Raw genomic sequence first — 20,592 nt, 5'->3', positions numbered from 1 at the left:
GGAGCCGCTGGAATCCCCCGGGGCTTCTCACGGAGGCTCCGAGGGCTCGGGAGGCGACAGGCGGTCTGAGTGCGGATGCAGGTGGAACAGCCCCGAGCCCCCGGCAGGGACGCCCCCGGAGTCAGCACCGCTGCACGGAGCAGAGACACGAGTGGCACCCGCACACGGAGGGAGGACCTCCCCTGGCAGGGACATCCCCATCACACCAAGCAGGGACCCTGCACTCTGGGTACTCATGACCACCCTGAGCTGGGGGTCACAGGCCTGGGTTCTGGAGACCCCGATCCCTCCACTAGGGCCTGCCCAGCACAGGGCAGGGGTCCTGGTGTGGGTTAGCGGGGGGAGGGGACACCAAAAGGCGGCACGGGAGCAGCAGTGGGATCTTCTTCTGGGATGAAGCCCAAACGTGTTGGGACAGACACAAAAAGACGTGCCAGAGTACATAGGGATGGAAAAGGAGCAGAGATGGAGATGAAACAGTGACAGGGGTGGAGCAGGGACAACACAGAAGCAGAAAGGTGGGACAAGACTCAGGGCTCGCTGACAGGGGTGACACCAACAAGTGAGACGCTGAGAGCTGCCTGATGGTGTCTGTGGAGAAGCTCCCTGTGGGGTCCCCTCTCCCTGAGGCCCCCGGGAGCCCCTCACACAAACATCACTGCAGCGGCGATGGCAGCAGAGCTGCCAGGTCAGTGGCATGAGACCCCAGCTCACTGGGCAGCATAGCTGAGCTGGGGGGACCCAGCCAGGGATGGACCTGTCCCTCCCCACCACAAAACATCCTCCAGGGGACAGGGAGGATCCAGGATGGCTGAGCTGGTCTCCATGGGCTCACCCCCCACGGGCTGCTGGGAGCTGTGATACACTTGCAGCCTCATCACAGAATCCCAGACTGATTTAGGTTGGAAGGGACCTTAAAGAATATTTAGTTCCTCCTCTGCCTTGCCATGGGCAGGGACACCTCCAGCCAGACCAGGTTGCTGCAAGTCCCAACCAACTTGAACTTCAAAACTTGCAGGGATGGGGCAGCCACAGCTGCTCTGGGCAACCTGGGCCAGGGTCTCACCACCCTCACAGCGAAGAATTTCCTCCTCAGGTCTCATCTCAATCTCTCCTTTTGCAGCTTGAAATCATTCCCCCTCACCCCATCACTCACTACCCTTGTCAAAAGTCCCTCCCCAGCTTTCCTGTAGTCCCTCTAGGTACTGGAATGTGCTCTAAGGTCACTTCCAACTCAAACCATTCTGTGAGTCCATGATTCTATGACTGGGAAGGGTAAATGCATCCTGCTTGGTGGGAAGGACAATTAATACAGCAGGGTGGCTGCAGGGGCTCTTGGGCAGCTGGAAAACCCAGCCATGGTTTGCATCCACATGGGACCTGCAGGTGAAAGGGCTGAAATCACCACTTTCTTTCAATCCATCTGTATAAGTCCTCCCCAAGGAGCTGGAGATACAGCCAAAAGCTGGGTGCACCCCCACCCATGTTAGGACCAGCCTGGGATGCGCTGTTGCACTGGGCAGTACCATCCTGCTCTTGAAAAGGAACAGCTTAAAGCTCAGCAAAAGGCAGAAAGGAACAGCTCCACCCCAACCATCTCTCACAAGTCAGACACCAGCTTGTGCTTTCCAGGTTTCACCAATCCGTCCGAGTGGTCACAGCCACCAGATCCAAGATCAACTACAGCCCAGATGGGAAGCTTTTTTTTTTTTTGGAAGGGGGTCCTGTCCCAGGCCAAGCACCCTCTCCTTCCAAAGGGCAGCCAGTGCTCAGCCCTCTCCCCCCAGAGCCCTGGCCAAGGCTTGGGGAAAGGGAATTTCAGGGGGCAGAGGAAGTGACCAATGCAAGTTTATAAAAGCTTTTATTTGCTCTTGGTATGACCAAGAATGGGACAGTGATCTTTTATACAATTTGATACAGTAAGTGGTACAAAAGAATGTGTTTTAAATAAAAAGCCAGAGTGGAGTAGCAAAAATATTAAAAGATTAAGTAAAAAATTGTAGGCATGGGAATTAATCCTAGACCTTAAGTTGATGCTGTTTTTTTCTACCACCCGAGTCGGAGAGCACGAAGCGCTGCCCTTCCCCTGCCCCGCGTGGCCGCGGCTCCGGCACCTCCTGGAGCACTGAACACTTGGAGGGTAGATTTAACCTGGGGTTTTAGCACATCACAACCAATTCAATCAAGTTACTATTTATTTCTTTTTGCTTTGACAAAGAGGCAGTGCTGAGCCTTCCTCTGCTGGCTGGGTTGGCTAAACCCCCCCCCAGCCCTGGGCAGAGCTGGTGCAGGGAGGGGAGCAGCTTTTGCCTCCTTCCCTAGGCTGGCCTTAGGCTTTATTCCACGCACGGGGCTGGGGAGGGGGGTGTTTGTCTTCCAAGGAGAGGTTTCACAAGCAGTTAGTTTGCTAGCTAGGCAGGAAGTTTAGATACCAGCAGAAATAAAGTTACTGCAAATTCCTCCAACATGATCATTACATTTTTCTGCATCGACTCCTGTTGCTCGCTCCTCCTGGGCTGGGCCTTGTGCTCCACACCACAAACTAGAGCCGAGCCACGTGGGTAAAATCCAGTTCTTGGTTTGTTGTTTGTATTATTTTTTTTTGCTTTATATACGAACAGAAATAGACCATCTAGAAATATTTCAGTTTATTCACTCAGTAAGGAGAATAGGCAATGGAGGTGGGAGCTAGTAGTACCAGCGAGTGGCCTGATCTCTACCTGCGGGCTCACAATAAACACAGTGTCTACAAAGGATCCCGGGGGATTTACACAGAGGGAGCCAAGCCCCTGGAAGTAAATAAAAAGCTCACATTTAAAACAAGGATTATACAAAAAAAAAACCAACCCAACCAAAACTAATAAACAAACCCTTGATGTATATTTCTCCATTTTTTCCCTTTTTGATAAGGTTAGAAAGTGCAGGTTCCATGGGAAGGTACTGGCAAGACAGGCATGGGACACTGGGAAACACAGCAGTGCCCATTTATCCACCGGTCCCAGTGTCCTGCCCCACCCCGAGAGCCACTCGACTGGGAAGGGTTAACACACATGGAGACGAAATGCCAAAACACAGAGGGGAAGGGAGACACCTCAGTAAAGTTGCTACACAGGAAGCCATTCAAAACTAGAAGTTTGATGTTAAAACACCATCATTTCATTAACATTGTATCAGCGTGATTCACTACTGTAATTATTTACCCAAGACAGTCCTAAACCCGAGCGGACACGAGCGAGGCACAAGCTCGTCCAACACTGCAGAACGTGAGGCTTGGGGAGGAGGAAGCATCTATTTAAAAATCATTTCACCCCTGGTGGGAGCAGTTCTACATGGTATTTGAAAGGCAAGGCAAAGGGAACCTGCACCCAGGAGCAGTCGGCAAAGTCAGCCTGGCTGTCCCCAACCCCCACCCTGTCCCAGGGCATCCACGAGTGACACTGGGGCTGCCAGCAAACCCAGAGGCAGAGCTGGAAAAGCCAGGCAATCCCAGGGAGGCTGTGCAACCCTGCCAGGATCTCCCCACTGGGAGTGAGGGCAGGACTGACCCAAGTACCAAATGACTCGGCTTTTCACACCGGGAAACGGAAAAGTTTTCAGGGAGGTAATAAATTAAACTGCCAACTTCTTTTTTTCTTTCTCCTTTTTTTTTTTTTTCCTTTAAATTCTAGTTTCACTCAGCCTTTTGCTAGGCTACCAGACAACGTGTTGGAGAGGCTAACAGTAAGAGAGAACTTACACAGTTCATGTTAACTGCTGTCAGTTTGGGAATTGTATGTTATATTCATACACATAAAGTAGACAACCACATCACCCTCCATAGAAAACTAGTGCATGCAAATAACTCTTCCATATCATAAAACCCAACGGCTATGCAGGAGAGAGGAGAGATACTAGTGAACGGACATTGGCTAGAGGGAAATTAGTAGGTATCTTCAACATCTTTACCTTGAAAGCTAAATCAGTGCTTTGTATTAAATTTTTGGCAAACACACCGCGTTGCCATCCTTTTTAATTAACACATCACACCATGAAGAAATGCAAATAAAAGCAGCATGCAGGCAAAAAGGAAAGAGCTGCGAGTGAGGGGGGGGAAAAAATGGCAGCAGGAACAGCTCTGAATGGCTAGATCACCAAAGAGGAGACACAGCAGATTAAATGTCATTATTCTTTTTTTTTTCTTTTTTTTTCTTTTTTTTTCACCACCCTTTGTCCTCGATGCATGACACCAACAGTTACAGAAAGCAATCACAAAAGAGTTCAGTATTTTAAAATGGTCAAGTATGGATGGGATGTCTCCTGCACATGCTTCCAGCAGAAGAAAATAAAGTTAAAAAAAAAAAAAAAGTTAAAATAAAAGTTCCTTTCCACATAAGGCACAGGACAAAATAAACCCCATTCACAGACTCAAGGCGAAAAATGAGTTTTCCTGGCTCTTTTGCTGATGCATCTAGAGAATATGGTGACTCAAGCACATTATCCATGACAGAAAATTCCACTGTTGTACAAAATAAATTGTTAATTCTAACTTTTATTCTTATACAATTTGCAGAAGAGAGTTGAGTATGATTGCTATATGTTTTAATGTCAGGAGGAACGGGACTATAATACAACCAAAATGTAGTGGTAAGTTGAGCAGGTACATGAAAAAAATGGAAGTCATGGAGATGATTTTCCTATACATGTTGTTGAGAAAATTATAGTAGGCAAGCTGTCCTAAACGGAAACCCAAAGGGAGACAGGAGCTTGTTAAGATGAGGAACAAAACATTGGTTTAAGGTTAAAAACGGGCAGAGTGGTTTGTTTCGCAGCGAGAAAAAAGGGGCGGTGGATGGCGATTGGTGATAGAGGTGAAGGTTCAGCAACACTTGCTCTTCCAGCCTGTCACCCCACCTCCACTGCTGATATCTACATTTTCACTGTTGGGCTCTTTTACAGGGGTCTGCAAGGAAACAAGTAAAAAATGTTAGAGGACTCCTGAGACATCCTGAAATAAATTATTAGAGGTGAAGAGACAGCGGCTTTTGAAGACTTGCAGCACCAAATCATATTATGAATCAGCTCTGGACAAAGAGCTCCACAGAAATGAAGGGAACTCTCCTCCCCTTGCCAGCAAAAGTATGCAAACATAATTTAAAGGATTTTTGTTTTGTTTTACATAAATAACAACTGGAAAGCTGGAGAAAAAACAACTTGGACCACCCCACAGTCAACTAAAACTATTTCTAGATCCTGACCCTTGGCCTTTGGTGGAGTAAGTAAATCACAGTGTACAACTAACACAAGCTGACGTCCAATTATGTGAACTAATGACCTTAAAAAACCACTGAGTAATTTCTGGATAAAGAGGGGTTGTTCAAAAGCATCTGCCTTCCAGTTAAGCAGGACACCAGTTTCCGAGGCAGTGGGCAAAACAGGCTCCTCTGCGTCACAGGCTATAAACTTGGTTAGACCAAAGCAAAAATCAAAGTGAAGTGGTTTTGACCAGACCCTAACATCTACTTCCAGCTGTTTAGACACAAATCTAAACATCCACCAGAATCCTGCAGTTCCATCTCTAGATGCCTTTTTTTATTCTCTTCAGCACAGCCTTGCAAAAGCAACCCCTCCTGTTCCCTAGTTATACACACTGTGACCCAAAAATAAAAACGCAAAGGTCCAAAGGGTCAGTAAGACTTGCTGGCCTGACCTCCTGCTTACCAAAGGCTGGGGATTTCCATCCTGTTTCTCACAAAGCTTGTCAAAAACCAATTCAGAAACAGCTCAGAACTACAACAGCAAACCAGATGTGTATTTAAAAAGGGTTGTGGAAATATTCAGCATTGACCTTCTGCACTAAATTTCTAACCAACTGATTCAGTGACATTACTGATAGCATTCAGGCAGGAGGGCAGTGGAAGGCAGTGCTGAAGGCAGTCCCAGTCAGAAAAAAACACATTTAGAAGCAAAGCACATACACTGGAGTTGGCCAATCCGCATCTCTTTTGCTCCAGAGTTTCAGTGCTGGAAAGCCATGACCTGATGGTACAGAGGAATGTGCTGGCACAGGGGTTACTGGGTAAATCAAGCCCTCGGCTACGGGATTATGGGATTCCAACTAACTGGAACCAACTCCAGAGCCACCCATGTATCCAAGCCCAGCTCAATCTTCCAAGAAAATAGTGTCAGCTATTGGAAGCCAATGCCTTTTCTACTTGTAAAAGATAAAAGGGATACAAGAACAGCAGTATCCTGGAGCTCTGGGCATAGAGAGATTTAGGTGCAGGCTGCAGGAAAGACAACAAACTTCATTGTAAACTGGATGTTTCAGGAGGAGATCCAACCATCAAGTGAGCCCCAAGGACATTGAGGGGCTGGAGTGTGTCCAGAGAAGGGCAAAGGAGCTGGGGAAGGTTCTGGAGAACAAGTGTGATGAGGAGCAGCTGAGGGAACTGGGGGTATTCAGCCTGGAGAAAAGGAGGCTGAGGGGAGACCTTCCTGCTCTCTGCAACTGCCTGAAAGGAGGTTGGAGCCAAGGGGGATCAGTCTCCCAAGGAACAAGCAACAGGACAAGAGCAAATAGCTTCAACTTGCACAGAGTGGGTTTGGATTGGATATTTGGAACATCATATTATGAATCAGCTCTGGACAAAGAGCTCCACAGAAATGAAGGGAACTCTCCTCCCCTTGCCAGCAAAAGTATGCAAACATAATTTAAAGGATTTTTGTTTTGTTTTACATAAATAACAACTGGAAAGCTGGAGAAAAAACAACTTGGACCACCCCACAGTCAACTAAAACTATTTCTAGATCCTGACCCTTGGCCTTTGGTGGAGTAAGTAAATCACAGTGTACAACTAACACAAGCTGACGTCCAATTATGTGAACTAATGACCTTAAAAAACCACTGAGTAATTTCTGGATAAAGAGGGGTTGTTCAAAAGCATCTGCCTTCCAGTTAAGCAGGACACCAGTTTCCGAGGCAGTGGGCAAAACAGGCTCCTCTGCGTCACAGGCTATAAACTTGGTTAGACCAAAGCAAAAATCAAAGTGAAGTGGTTTTGACCAGACCCTAACATCTACTTCCAGCTGTTTAGACACAAATCTAAACATCCACCAGAATCCTGCAGTTCCATCTCTAGATGCCTTTTTTTATTCTCTTCAGCACAGCCTTGCAAAAGCAACCCCTCCTGTTCCCTAGTTATACACACTGTGACCCAAAAATAAAAACGCAAAGGTCCAAAGGGTCAGTAAGACTTGCTGGCCTGACCTCCTGCTTACCAAAGGCTGGGGATTTCCATCCTGTTTCTCACAAAGCTTGTCAAAAACCAATTCAGAAACAGCTCAGAACTACAACAGCAAACCAGATGTGTATTTAAAAAGGGTTGTGGAAATATTCAGCATTGACCTTCTGCACTAAATTTCTAACCAACTGATTCAGTGACATTACTGATAGCATTCAGGCAGGAGGGCAGTGGAAGGCAGTGCTGAAGGCAGTCCCAGTCAGAAAAAAACACATTTAGAAGCAAAGCACATACACTGGAGTTGGCCAATCCGCATCTCTTTTGCTCCAGAGTTTCAGTGCTGGAAAGCCATGACCTGATGGTACAGAGGAATGTGCTGGCACAGGGGTTACTGGGTAAATCAAGCCCTCGGCTACGGGATTATGGGATTCCAACTAACTGGAACCAACTCCAGAGCCACCCATGTATCCAAGCCCAGCTCAATCTTCCAAGAAAATAGTGTCAGCTATTGGAAGCCAATGCCTTTTCTACTTGTAAAAGATAAAAGGGATACAAGAACAGCAGTATCCTGGAGCTCTGGGCATAGAGAGATTTAGGTGCAGGCTGCAGGAAAGACAACAAACTTCATTGTAAACTGGATGTTTCAGGAGGAGATCCAACCATCAAGTGAGCCCCAAGGACATTGAGGGGCTGGAGTGTGTCCAGAGAAGGGCAAAGGAGCTGGGGAAGGTTCTGGAGAACAAGTGTGATGAGGAGCAGCTGAGGGAACTGGGGGTATTCAGCCTGGAGAAAAGGAGGCTGAGGGGAGACCTTCCTGCTCTCTGCAACTGCCTGAAAGGAGGTTGGAGCCAAGGGGGATCAGTCTCCCAAGGAACAAGCAACAGGACAAGAGCAAATAGCTTCAACTTGCACAGAGTGGGTTTGGATTGGATATTTGGAACAATTTCTTCATGGCAAGGCCCTGGCACAGGCTGCCCAGGGTAGTGGTGGAGTCTCCATCCCTGGCGGGATTTCAAAGCTGTGTAGATGTGGGACATGGTTTAGTGGTAGCCTTGGCAGTGCTGGGGTTGTTAAGTTAGGTTACAGTTGGACTCAATGATCTTAAGGGTCTTTTCCAGTCAGAATGACTCTGTAAATCTCTCAGTTGCAATTTAATCTTCCAATAAAACCTCCAAAGGAACACAAAGAATGAGAGGGCTAATCACTGGAGACAAGGTAGGAAGTGACACAGCTTGTCCATCTGTTCTATCTACCACATCTGAACTCTTCCCAACAAGCACTGAGGAGTTTTAGACAATGTTGCTTATCTACGTAGATGGTGGCAGGGAAAGGACAATTCTCTTCCAGGGCAACTGAAATGCTTTAATTCCAAGCACATGTACAATGCAACTATGAGCTCAGGGGCCGAACAACTACAAGTTTATGTTCCTTGGCTCTTTGATGTCTACTCTCTAGGCAGTACTCCTACAATAATGAAACATCAATCAAGTTTTAGAAGCTTTAGTTGTACCATGTTACTCCTTCAGGCACTCGTTTGTCTGAGCATGCCAAAGTACAGCTGTGACAGTTCAGATAAGCACCAAAAGCAAAAGCAGTTGAAATTTTTGGATATGATTTTCAAACAAATATCCTGTAAGTACCTACCTTTCGAAGAATGTCTTCTGCTAATGTGAGGAATGCCTTCTCAATGTTTATATTTGCTTTTGCACTAGTTTCGAAAAACCTAATACCATGCTCCCTAGCAATCTAAACCAAAAGAGAAAGAAGGAGGTTAGTGTTACCATGGAGTTACTCAATTGCTGCTGCTACATCGTTGGGATTAGCAACATTTATAAGCATGTAATACTCTTTCAGCTGTAGCAAGCATCAGAAGTACCAGCTAGGCAGTGTCACAAAGGAAAATTCAGAACTTAATGATTCATAAATAGCAATTAAAGTGTATTAAATCACAAGTCAATGTCTGAACATAAGATGACAGATACCACACAAGCCTGTCACATAAGTAACTTCAAGGATGCCTGAAAAATTTTAGTTACCAAAGAGAGCAAAAGCTGCAGCTGAACTCGTTGCATTCATGGCAGTTCTTTGCAATGCAGCTTCTGAGAAAACATTCCCTGGAGCTGCAAACCATTAGTGAATCCAGCCACCTTATTGCTCCCCTGACCCATCCTGCTGTGGCACCAAAACCACCTGGGGGTGGCAGGAAGTCTTGGCACTGAGGCACGTACTTGGATAAGCAAGTATTTTGTCTGACACTTACCTGTTCCCCTTTTGCTTTAGGGACAACTCTTTTATCTTCCATGTCACACTTGTTTCCTAACAGCATCCTCTCCACATCTTCATTGGCATGCTAAAACGAGACAAGAGACAGGGTTACACAGCTTCCCCTATGAGCAGTAAATATCTACTTCACTTTAGTGTTGCCAGGTTCTTTGAAGTCCAGGATAATGTTTACAGGTATTGGTGTCCTGCACTTTCCCAAGACCTAACGAAGACTGCTAGAAATCACTTTCAGACAGTGCCTTTAGACTAAATTCCTTTACTTCTTTACTGTGAGGGTTACAGAGCACTGCAACAGGCTCTCCAGAGAGACTGTGGAGTCTCCTTCTCCGGAGACTTTCAATATGCTGTCTGGTTGCCTTTCTGAGTGGTCTGCCCTAGCTGGTGTTTTGGTTTTGTTGTTTTTTTGTGGGTTTTTTGTGTTGTTTTTTTTTGTCCTGCTCTGGCAGGGGGCTTGGACTCAACGATCTTTGGAGGTCCCTTCCAACCCCTAATATCCTGTGATTCTGTGATCCCCGAAGTGAAATGGCACAACTGCTGCAGGTTTGGCACAGCTCTGTCATCATCCCAATGCCACATATTTTCCTCCTTCCTTTTTATATCTGTAGTTTAAGTGTGAAATTTTCCTTTCTGAAAAAGACCAAGTGCTGCTCTGCAACCCAGATCCTTCCAGTAAATGACGCTAGCCTACCAAATCTTTGTTAGTTTTTATTCAGTGATGTAGGAAAAGAATGAACTTCCTGCCTGGCACTTGGAGGTGTCAGGTTTTCTGTGTGCTAGACAAGGACAAGACAGAAATGATGCTACAGAAACATTACAGGACTAGAACCACCCCACATTTACAGCTGCCAACAACTGAGCTTCACACACTGGAGTGGCTCTGGCTGCCACTACTACTTGCTTGGTGTTTAAATGTTCCTTTAGGTAGTTTTACTGTAGACACGTATGTCTCTTTAATAATTGCAATTAAGTTTTCAACCACCGCAAAGCCAAGTAGCCAGAAAGTTAGGAAAAAAAACCCTTTTGACTGTAAATTTTTTTTAGAGGAGTTGTGGAGTTAATTAACAAAGGGAAATTACAGCTCTAGTGTTCCTCTGATGTCAGAATCATCAGAGCAGGACTCTGTCAGCTTTGTGCTTTAGCTCTATCTGCCAAGTGCTTCACACACAAGTTGAGAAGCTCATGCAGGGAGCTGGCACGCAGGCGGGATACCAAGCACACACGAACCAGGGCACTCCAAAGTGAAAACTGAAGTGAGCACCATGCTGAAGCTCAGGATCCAAAGAAAAGCAGGAGCACACCATGGGAAATCACCTTTGTAAGGCAGAAGCAAGTGCCAACTCTTTCTCATGGAATGCTGAATGAGCACAAATACCTCGGTTGTTCAGTTATTGAAGTTCTGCCAATATCCATCATAGTAAAGAAAAATTATGCAAGAGAGATCCACCAGACTAGCAAAAAAGTTCCAGCAGCCACAGCACAAAGCATCACTTAAGTGGATAACTGAAGTACTTTGAAATCTGCCATGAGAAGCTTCTTGGAAGGTCTAATCTGAATTTACTTTCACTCCAACAGCCTTAATACTACTTTACAGCAGCACTACTAATGGAGCTTGAGAGGTAAGAGATCCATGTACCCTGTGCTCCTGCTTACAGGAAGAACCCACTGCACATTCCCCTCAGGAGAGTCACCCCGAGTTTCTTTCCTTCAGGTGACAAGGAGAAACCAGGTGGCAGAAGTCAATTAAGATACCATGTAGAGTAAGACTGAAAAGGTTAAATTTTCATGCACACACACAAAACTGCCTACACAGTAACAGATTTTTTTTCAAATACAGCCAGTCCCAAACCTACAGAACTGTGCAGTCGAGATACTCAGTCACTTCTACTGGCCCAAAGCAAAAGTGCACAGTGTAGGAACACCTGTGCAAAATGTGTGACTTATAAAGCATTTAGCAAGGATGAAGGTGTAACATCTCCAGGTTTCCTGGCTATTTCTAAATCAAGGTCTAAGGCTCTGTTGAAGAGCTTCCTTGCACAGAAGAGCTATTCCCAACAGCAGGTCACTTACTGAAAATTCTCCTCCCTGTGAGGATATCCTTGGTAATATCAACGCCTTGGAAAACCAAAGCACCTAGGCACTTCATTCACAACGACCATTTTAGCAGGAAGCCTCAACGCTGTATGTGGCAGCTCAGACGACGACTTCAGCCCTCATTTCTGCCAACACACTCCATTAGTGAGCTTCTTCCACAGTAAAAAAAAGCTTCCTACAGTGTCAATCACGTCTTGTAAAACTGCAGTAACTGTGCAGTAACCGTGCAGCAACCGTGCAGCCTCCACAATGCACGTGAAATCAGCTGCAGAGGTTTGTGTAACACAGATGCAAAAACACGAGGTCAGCAAAAGCACTCGCTCCTCAGTCACAGTGGTAGGAATGACACCCACCACCCACCTTCCTGCATTTTTTAACCAAAGCAACTGCAGCATCTGAAGGCCTTAGTTTCAAGTTTACATTCAAGTCATCACTGAGTCTCTTCCCGTATTGCCTTATCTCTTCCCTCCCCCTTCTGCACCCACGAAAACATGCACCCTTCCATAAACAGGAGAGTTTCCCATTCCTCACACTCTGAAATTAAAGTCCCATTATCACATTTTTGCTCTTAAAGAACCTTTCACCAGCCTCAAAGCTTCAACTAGTAATGCCTGCAGCACCCATCTGCTAATGCTCAGCTCTACAGGGCCATCTTTGTGCTTTCCAGGGAAGTAACAAAGCTGGAAAATCCAAATATCTATTCCATTTGGGAACAGCATAGCAAAGGCAAGAAATAACAGTTGTCCTGCTCTATAACATCTTGGAACTCCTGGAGAACAAACTCCTGGGGATCCAGGCACTGATTGCTTCCACATCAGTTTCTTCTGCTTCACTTGACCCCGCTTGAAATTTTGCAGCCTCCTTGTTTGTACTCCTCCAAGAAAATCAGCCATGTGTGTTGAGTAATTTGCTAATACCCAACAGCAACAGCAGCTTGTTATACCACCTCCAACAGCCATCAACTTGCAAATACTTCGTTGCGTCAATTTTGAGGGAGTGGAGGTGATTGTACTTCATTATTTCTGAGGATTTACAGAGTCACCCTTATAAAACAGGCTAGCACTAGCAGTGATGTATTCTATAATTCCTCTACAGCTTATGGCTTCGTGTTGCTCCCCTGCACACCACCTTGTGGTGGCAGCTCCCCCTGAAACTGCAACTCCCGGTTACTACCAGATGTATTCCCAACCTCCAAGTATTCTCCAGCACAGAAACGTTTTGCTCATGTATGATTTTGACATCTTAGGACACTGTGTTGCAACCCTTCATGCCATTGTTGAAAGGAGAGCTGAAGGAGGGAACACAGGACATGGACCAGCCCAAGAACAGTAACTGACACCTGTGTTAGAACCTTGGGATCACCAAATAGTTTGGGTTGGAAGAGACCTTAAAGATCATCCAGTTCCAACCCCCTGCCATGGGCAGCAACACCTCCCATTAGACCAGGTTGCTTCAAGCCCCATCCAACCTGGCCTTCAACACTGCCAGGGATGGAACAGCCACAGCTGCTCTGGGCATCCTGGGCCAGTGTCTCACCACCCTCACAGCAAAGAATTTCTGCCCAAGATCTCATCTCAATCTCCCCTCTTGCAGCTTGAAACCATTCTTCCTCTCCCATCACTCTCTACCCTTGTCAAAAGTCCCTTCCCAGCTTTCCTGTAGCCCCTTCAGGTCCTGGAAGGTGCTCTAAGGTATCTCTTCCTGGATGCTTCTCTTCTCCAGGATCAACAACCCCAGCTCTTTCAGCCTGTCTCCAGAGCAGAGCTGCTTCAGCCCTCACACCATCTCCATGGCCTCCTCTGGACTTGCTCCAACAGCTCCATGTCCCTCTTGCATTGGGGACCCCAGCACTGGACCCAGCACAGTAGGGGGGGTCTCAGCAGAGCAGAGTAAAGGGGGAGAATCCCCTCCCTGGCCCTGCTGGTCCCACTGCTGGGGATGCAGCCCAGGAGACAGTTGGTTTCTGAGCTTCCAGCACACCGTGCTAGTTCATGGTGAGCATCTCATCACCCAATACCCCCAAATCCTTCTCTGGGGTAGCATCCAAAACCGCAATCCAGAACATGAGTCCTGTGGAACTCAAAACATTCTCTGCTGGTCACAACAAACAGTAAAGTTCTGGGATCTTACCAACATTACTCACCTCATCTATGTTTCTGAGCCACTTGCTGATGTTTTCAAAGCTCTTGGCATTGGTGATGTCATATACTAGCATGATCCCCATGGCACCTCTGTAATAGGAGGTGGTGATGGTGTGAAACCGTTCCTGCCCTGCTGTGTCCCTGCAGAAAACAGACAAGAGCACACATGAGAGGCAAGCTCTAAAGAAATCATGTGGTGTGTCTGTCAGTGGAGCGTGCAGGGTGCGGGTCCTGCTCTACTGCACCACTCCCAAATGACAAGCAATGTCTTTGAAGAGATGGAGGACACACTCCATTGTGCACCCGCAGCAGCTTCAAGGCAGGCCCACTCCCAGATGTAGCTGAACACTCAGAGAAGAAAAAGGAGAACCTTTAGCAGGCCAGGCTCAAGAGATAACAGAAACCTTGGGTTTGCAGTTTCTCTTTTGGATTTTGCTTTAAAGGGGATTGCTGTGAGGTTTTTTAAAACACATTTTAAGAGTCAACTATGACAGAGACAAAAGACGCTGAGCAGCCATGAAGACTCATGAACACTCAACATTTTCTGGAACTCAGTCTTAAAACCAAGAATAATTTTTTTTTCAGGTCAGCTTTATAAAGCTTTAACTTGATCTTCCAAACTTTTATGGTGAAATTTTAGATAGAAGTGTAAGAAAAGTAACTCTAGAAGATTGTAACTTACTGTAACATTAAGTTATTTATTTCTATTAACAGGATGCTGAAAATTGATCATTCAAGATTAATGATGACAAGGATTTTCCCATCTCATTTTGAGATCTTTGATGGTATCCATGAGATTTGGTTAAAGAAACTGGCAGGCCATTAAGTTGAGAATGAGGAGTTAACTGCATATTCTGTGGTGTCTTCAGAGGACATAAACCAAACAACAGATTACATGTTTACAGACCATTTTCAGTGACACTATTGACACTAGGTAGAATCAAAGGCACTTCCAAATTAAACCTTCCAGAAAGGCACAGCAGTCCCCCCGACCCATTTTTCCTCACAAACTGCATCAGAAAACGTCATGGACAGGAGTTAAAGTAGCTCAACTCTTCCCTCTCAACCGTTCCTGAGGTCACAGCAAACACCCAGGCAGAACACAAACACCACTAGGCACAGAGTTCAGTGAAAACTCAGCTCTCCCCACTGCCCATGTCACCTGCAGTTCAACCAACAAATGCTGAATGTAGCTGCCAAATCAATTTGTTTAAGCACACGTCAGATTTCTGGCCACGTACCAGCTGGTAAATAGTGAGTAAATTAAATGCTCCCAAATTTGAAGGTGCCGTGGAGAATACACTCCCGAGATGCAGGGAAAGTTTCTTCTCAAAGACCCCTATTGGCTGGGTTTGACTTAGCCCCCAGAACATTGTTCTGAGGCTGATTGCTCCCCATCTTTTATCTGTTCCTAGGAAATGACAAACAGCAGGAAGAGGGCAAAGAGTAGAGGAGGAGAAATTGGGACAGGTCTTAAAACAGAGCACCACGTTGTTCAGAGATGTTCTAGCAGGCCATGCTGAGGTCTGGCTGAAGGAGCCTTGAGAGGCAATCTAGTCCATTCCCTGGCTCTACAAACCTTGAGGGATAGCCACATTCTTCCTGAAAGATGCTTGATGTTTTGCTGGAGACCTCTGACAGCTGCTGGCTTCAATCTCTCGTTTCTTTTCTGTCCCATTTGGAAGTTTCTCCTGATGGCAACACCTGGGTTTTTCCAATTAGAAGGCTATCAAACCTTGTCTTACCTTTCATAGCTAAGAGGAAGTCATTGCCTTTCTTTCTACAAGTAATTCTGCATCTTCCCTGCATTTTCTCAAGCCACCTCAAGTTCTTTAGACCTTACTCACTGTCCAAAGGTCTAAGATACACAGACACACCTGTTACTCCCTCTGGATTTCCTCCAACTTGCCCACGTTCGAGAGGAAGTCAGGACACGACTCCAGCTCAAGTCTTACCAGCCTCATAGAGGAATATTTACTACAAGACCCAGGCATGTCTCTTTACCCATTCCACTCTCTTTCCTCATGATGAAGCAGTTTTTTTCTGACAGCTTGATACAAGCAGGACAGTGTCAGAAAAGCCTCAAGAAAAACATCAGGACATAGGGCATCTGTGATTTTTCCCTTCCTGACAAGACCAGTAGCTGTCACAGTAAGGATTTAGATTGATTTTACACAACTTGGCACTGGCAACACTTCGTTGTTACGGCTTGTCATGTCCTATGCACCTACAACTAACTTGCTTAGTTAACTCCTCCAGTGTTTTTTCTGGCAACTGAAGCTAAGCTAATGGATGAAATGAAAGCTGAGGGGGGAAAAAACAAAGAACCTGGAGTATTCCCCACCCCCCTTTTTTTTTTTAATAAGCACTATATCTGCCCTTTCCCCTTCTTAATGGATTCTCCATTCATTATTCAGATATAACTCTTAATGGATGTGAGATTAGAGACCTGACTGAGGCAAACAGAGGAAATGAGTTATGGTTTTCAAACTGCCTATGACTGATGAATCCACCCTGAGCAAATGGCAGGAGACAACTGGAGACCACGTCTCGTTTCCTGCACGGCTTTCCATTCTTTTGTTCAAACATCTAGGATATGAGTACATGCTCCAAAACTATGGGGGTGCAATAAACCCTCAGTGCAGGCAAAAACATTTGTGGAAGCTAGCTAACTCTCCAAGCTAAAATAAATGTAGACAAGGACTATTAAGGCAGCCAAGGAATATGAGGAGCTACTGCACAAAATGAAACTGATAGAGCTTAGTCTGGTTAGCTGCAAAATTAATCATAGATTAATACAATGGTTTGGATTGGAAGGGACCTTAAAGACTATCTAGACAGAGAAGGTTTTCCTGTGCAACCAGGGAAAGGACAACCACAAGAAAACAAAAGATCTGCTTAAATTATTTTCATGCCAGCATAAAAGTGTGCATAAGCTATATCATATTAGAGGTTTAACCAACAGAGAAAGAAATTTCTAGGACAGCTTTCTGGTTGACCTGGCAGAGACCAAAGAAACCTTAAAATGTACTAGGATTTGTTTATGAAAGATTTACACGGATACAACAAGAGGAGATTATATTGGATGATCTGTAAAGATCCTTCCAGTCTACACAGCTCAAAATAAAGATTTTTAACATATTAAACCAAGTAATTCCTAGCAAAATAATACTAACAATTTTATTACTGTCCTACTGTTTATTCTTAAAATATTTTTGTAACTCTAGAACTCTGTGATGAGGAAATTGGACTGCTAATGCCAGGCACATTGTGAAAGCTTTAGTGACTGGGATGAAAACTTTCCTTCACAGAAACACATCTTAAAGATACTCCATGAGTGGCAAATACCAGCTTTTCTGAAACAACATTAATCCAAGTGAAAGAAAAAAAAATCTGTAACGAGTGAAGTAACTGATTGTTTTATAGCAAGTCAGGCTGCCATGTCAAAAGAGTCTCTTCCACCTTGAGCTATGCACATGGTGAACAGCTTCAAAAGCTCTTAGCAGCAGGAGTTAACTTTTAGATATTAATAGGGTAATTGCAAAAATTAACGAGACTGATTGTACCCTAGTTAGTGGTGCTGTCTGCAGCTTTAGCTTATTAAATGCAAGAACTTGCACAAAACAGGGAACTGCCACACATGTGACTATTTTGGATAGCTCTGCTGCTGCACAATCCCTTCACCTGGACAGAAGTTCCAGGTCAGATGATTGCTTTTGCAATGAGGTCATTGCTGAATAAAACAAAATTCTGAGGACACTTTTCTAGCCATGTAAAAGTGTTTCCAGCAAAGATGCACTGACAGAAAAATTTACTTTATGGTCTTCTACACAGTTAAGAGCTGCATATTAAAAAAACTAGGCTGTTTCTAAAATTTGGGAACAGTCACCAGGACTGTAGGAAAATCCTCTGACATACAAACTTCATGTAAAGACAGGAGGATCAAAAGAGCAGCCAAGTAGGAAAAAAGAAAAAAATTGGACGTTTTCAAATCTCTGAGTTAACTGTTTTTCAGTTTATTACTGAAGCAATTTTGTCATCATACTGCTTCCTTATTAACACAACACTATCAACAACTGGCATTACTTCACACCCCACTGAGGAGGAACAGATCATTTGTCTTACACAGCTCTGGAAGCTTTTCAGGGTCTGGCCTTTCAGATCTCAACCTTCTGGCCTGAAGGATGCAAGTCACCACAGTGCAACAAGGCTGCAGAGGGGGTCCTGGGGCAGCAGTTCTGCAGCAAGCCTGTCTCCAGCACATGAGAATCAAGCACTTTGTTGACTAGTACCAACTGTCACTCACCAGCTCTACCGATATATTTTGGTTACTCTTTGAGACTAGTGTAAGAAGAGAAATGTATACACCACATGGCTTTTTAAGGAAACTCACAGTTACTATTCTGACTTCGAGAAGCAAGTATGGACCTTTTGAAAAGGCTAATCACTCACCTACTGTTCATATAACCCTGCTCTTTATAATCCCTAGAAACCCATTCCTAAATACTGCAGATATTTCTTGAATGGTTTTCTGCCCTACCCCATTCTTCCAGCACTCAACAGTCAGCATCAGGGTGTTTGGGGTATTTTAATTTTGGGGCCACTCTCCCAATACCAACATCCTGTAAATCCACCTTCAGGATCACCCCGTGAAGTTCCTAGTTGTTTCCCCAGATTGTGGAGTCTGTGGACAGAGAGATCAGAAACTGGCTGTATTTTCTGCAACCAGTTTCCACAGAACATTTTTGAGTAACTCAAAAAGAGAGATCCTGAGGGAGCAATAGCATAACAGGAGTCCCAGTCCCTGGAGGGATTTCAAAGCTGTGTAGCTGTGGTGCTGACAAACGTGGCTTAGTGGTGGCCTTGGCAGTGCTGGGTTAACAATTGGACTTGGTCATCTTAAAGGTCTTTTCCAACCAAAACAATTCTATGATAAACTTATTTATCAAGTTCTATTCTGAGAGCTGGCTGATCTGGGCTTTTTTTGTCCCCACATTCCCCTTTCTCTATTTCACCTCCATTACGCTGAGCTAGAGCTTCTCTCAGAGTCTCTCACTCTTGCTGGTGGATTTTCATTTCCACTGTCCTTGAGCTTAAAGAGTCCTTCCTTCTCACATCTGTGTATTTAACAGTTCCAAACAGACTGTTCCTTTGGGAAATCCCTTGCAAACTTGCATACATCTGCAGCTACCACATTTTGTGATGAGGAGTTTCACAGTTTATTTCCTGGTGTTTTGCAGATAGTGCCACCTTCTAGCCTTGGGCTAGAACTAATGCTCTAGTATTGGAAGAAGCAATGACATATCCAACTCTATCTCCCTTTTCCAACATACTCAAGATTTTTTAAATGCACTTTGGTCACTACTCTGGCATCCTGAAGAATCAAAATCTTTCCAGTTGTTCTTCCTAAAATAGCAATTACATCCCTCTGGTCATCCTCCTTGCCCTTTTCTTTCTAGAACACACTAATCAAAATGGTGTATTATGTTAGACTGTGACACTTGCTGGCCCATTGGGAATGATTACACCCACTCTATGAGAAAAATTCCATCTCATTTTTTCAATTGCAGCATTATGTTAATAGGTCTAGTGAATTACAGGATGCCCAAGCTTTTCAGTTTCCATTTCAAAGCAATCCTAATGGAGTTCCTGGAGTGTATGATACTACACTCTTCACAGTTAAATTTTTAGCTCTACTACTGTATTCCTCAAAAGTATCTCATCTCTTTTGCAATGATAACATTGCCCTTTTTTACATTGTTTCCTCTTATTCCTCTGAACTATGATGACTACTGAAAATATTAGTATTTTTCAAAGCATTAATCAGTGTCGAGTCTTCCAGGTTACACCCTTCCTATCTTTACTCTTAATTCCTTTCTCCCCAGTCCTTTCTTAAGCCCCACCACTGGTCACTTTGCATGTGGCATCATATCATGTACTCTCAGATCAACAATTTTTCTTAACAGTGCAACAACCTAAACAAGAAAATACTCATTTTTTCTATGTGATTCCACCCCAAATTTGATGTACCAGTCCCCCTCTTGATGCATGTGCCATGAACAAGCTCTTTCCTTCAGGAGACCAGTCCCAAGAGTTGTGTCCCACTCACTCAGCTTAATCCTTCCTGAACAGCAACCCCACTTTTTAATACCTGCGAAGTATCACCTCTGGCAAGGTTTAACTCAGCTTGGCCTTTGTATTCTTGCTTTACTCCTAAATATACATATTTTAGAGGTCAAGGCATGACTGAGATACTGCCATGTGTGCTCATTTTCCATGCCCAGGAATAGGCCGGTAGCTATCCCTCTGTGTAGAGAATGAGCAGAACTGTAGTAAGAAGTCTTGGTTTGATCTGTTTTCTCTAAGTCTCATTGCCCACAGAGACTGCACCCAAAGGGGTTCAAAAACCAGTATTAGCTTGAGTATAACACTTTTGACTGTTAGAGTATAACACTTGTGACAGTTTTGCAGGCAGCCAGACAGCAGCTCCTGTACCAGGTCAGCAGCACGAGAAAGATTTATTATGTGGGCGATAGAGGATTATACAGATCAGCAAGAGGCAGGTAATCAATATAGCAACTTGAAACTCAGGAATGGTTTATTTCTATTGTTTTCTGTATGTGAGAAGAAAACCACTTTTCACCTATGTAAGTAACAAATGCTACATAATCATGAAATCCCAGAATGGTTTGGCTGGGAAGGGACCTTTAAAGGTCATCTGGTCCAACCCCCCAGCACTGAACAGGGACATCTTCCACTAGATCAGGTTGCTCAGAGCCCCATCCAACCTGGTATCAAATAACAATATAATCAAATAAATCAAATTAAACAATCAAATACTTAATCACTCCTACTGA

General features: G+C 44.7%; 1 protein-coding gene across 1 annotated transcript in view; it reads right to left on the bottom strand.

Annotated features, from left to right (window-relative positions):
* Nucleotides 1-3,736: 3,736 nt before the first annotated feature.
* The window catches only part of RAB10 (RAB10, member RAS oncogene family), a 49,828-nt gene continuing 32,972 nt past the window's right edge, over nucleotides 3,737-20,592 (bottom strand). Inside the window, exons 3-6 of the mRNA XM_010002171.1 lie at nucleotides 13,738-13,876; nucleotides 9,481-9,570; nucleotides 8,865-8,966; nucleotides 3,737-4,939 (exon numbers count right to left, since the gene is read on the bottom strand). Coding sequence (XP_010000473.1) covers nucleotides 4,856-4,939; nucleotides 8,865-8,966; nucleotides 9,481-9,570; nucleotides 13,738-13,876 — 415 coding nt within the window. The 3' untranslated portion in view covers nucleotides 3,737-4,855. The remainder of the gene's footprint in view (nucleotides 4,940-8,864; nucleotides 8,967-9,480; nucleotides 9,571-13,737; nucleotides 13,877-20,592) is intronic.

The sequence above is a fragment of the Chaetura pelagica genome, unplaced genomic scaffold (genome assembly GCF_000747805.2).
Source record: "Chaetura pelagica isolate M959 unplaced genomic scaffold, ChaPel_1.0 scaffold107, whole genome shotgun sequence".
Classification (NCBI taxonomy): Eukaryota; Metazoa; Chordata; class Aves; order Apodiformes; family Apodidae; genus Chaetura; species Chaetura pelagica.
This window is presented reverse-complemented; position numbering and strand designations above follow the sequence as displayed.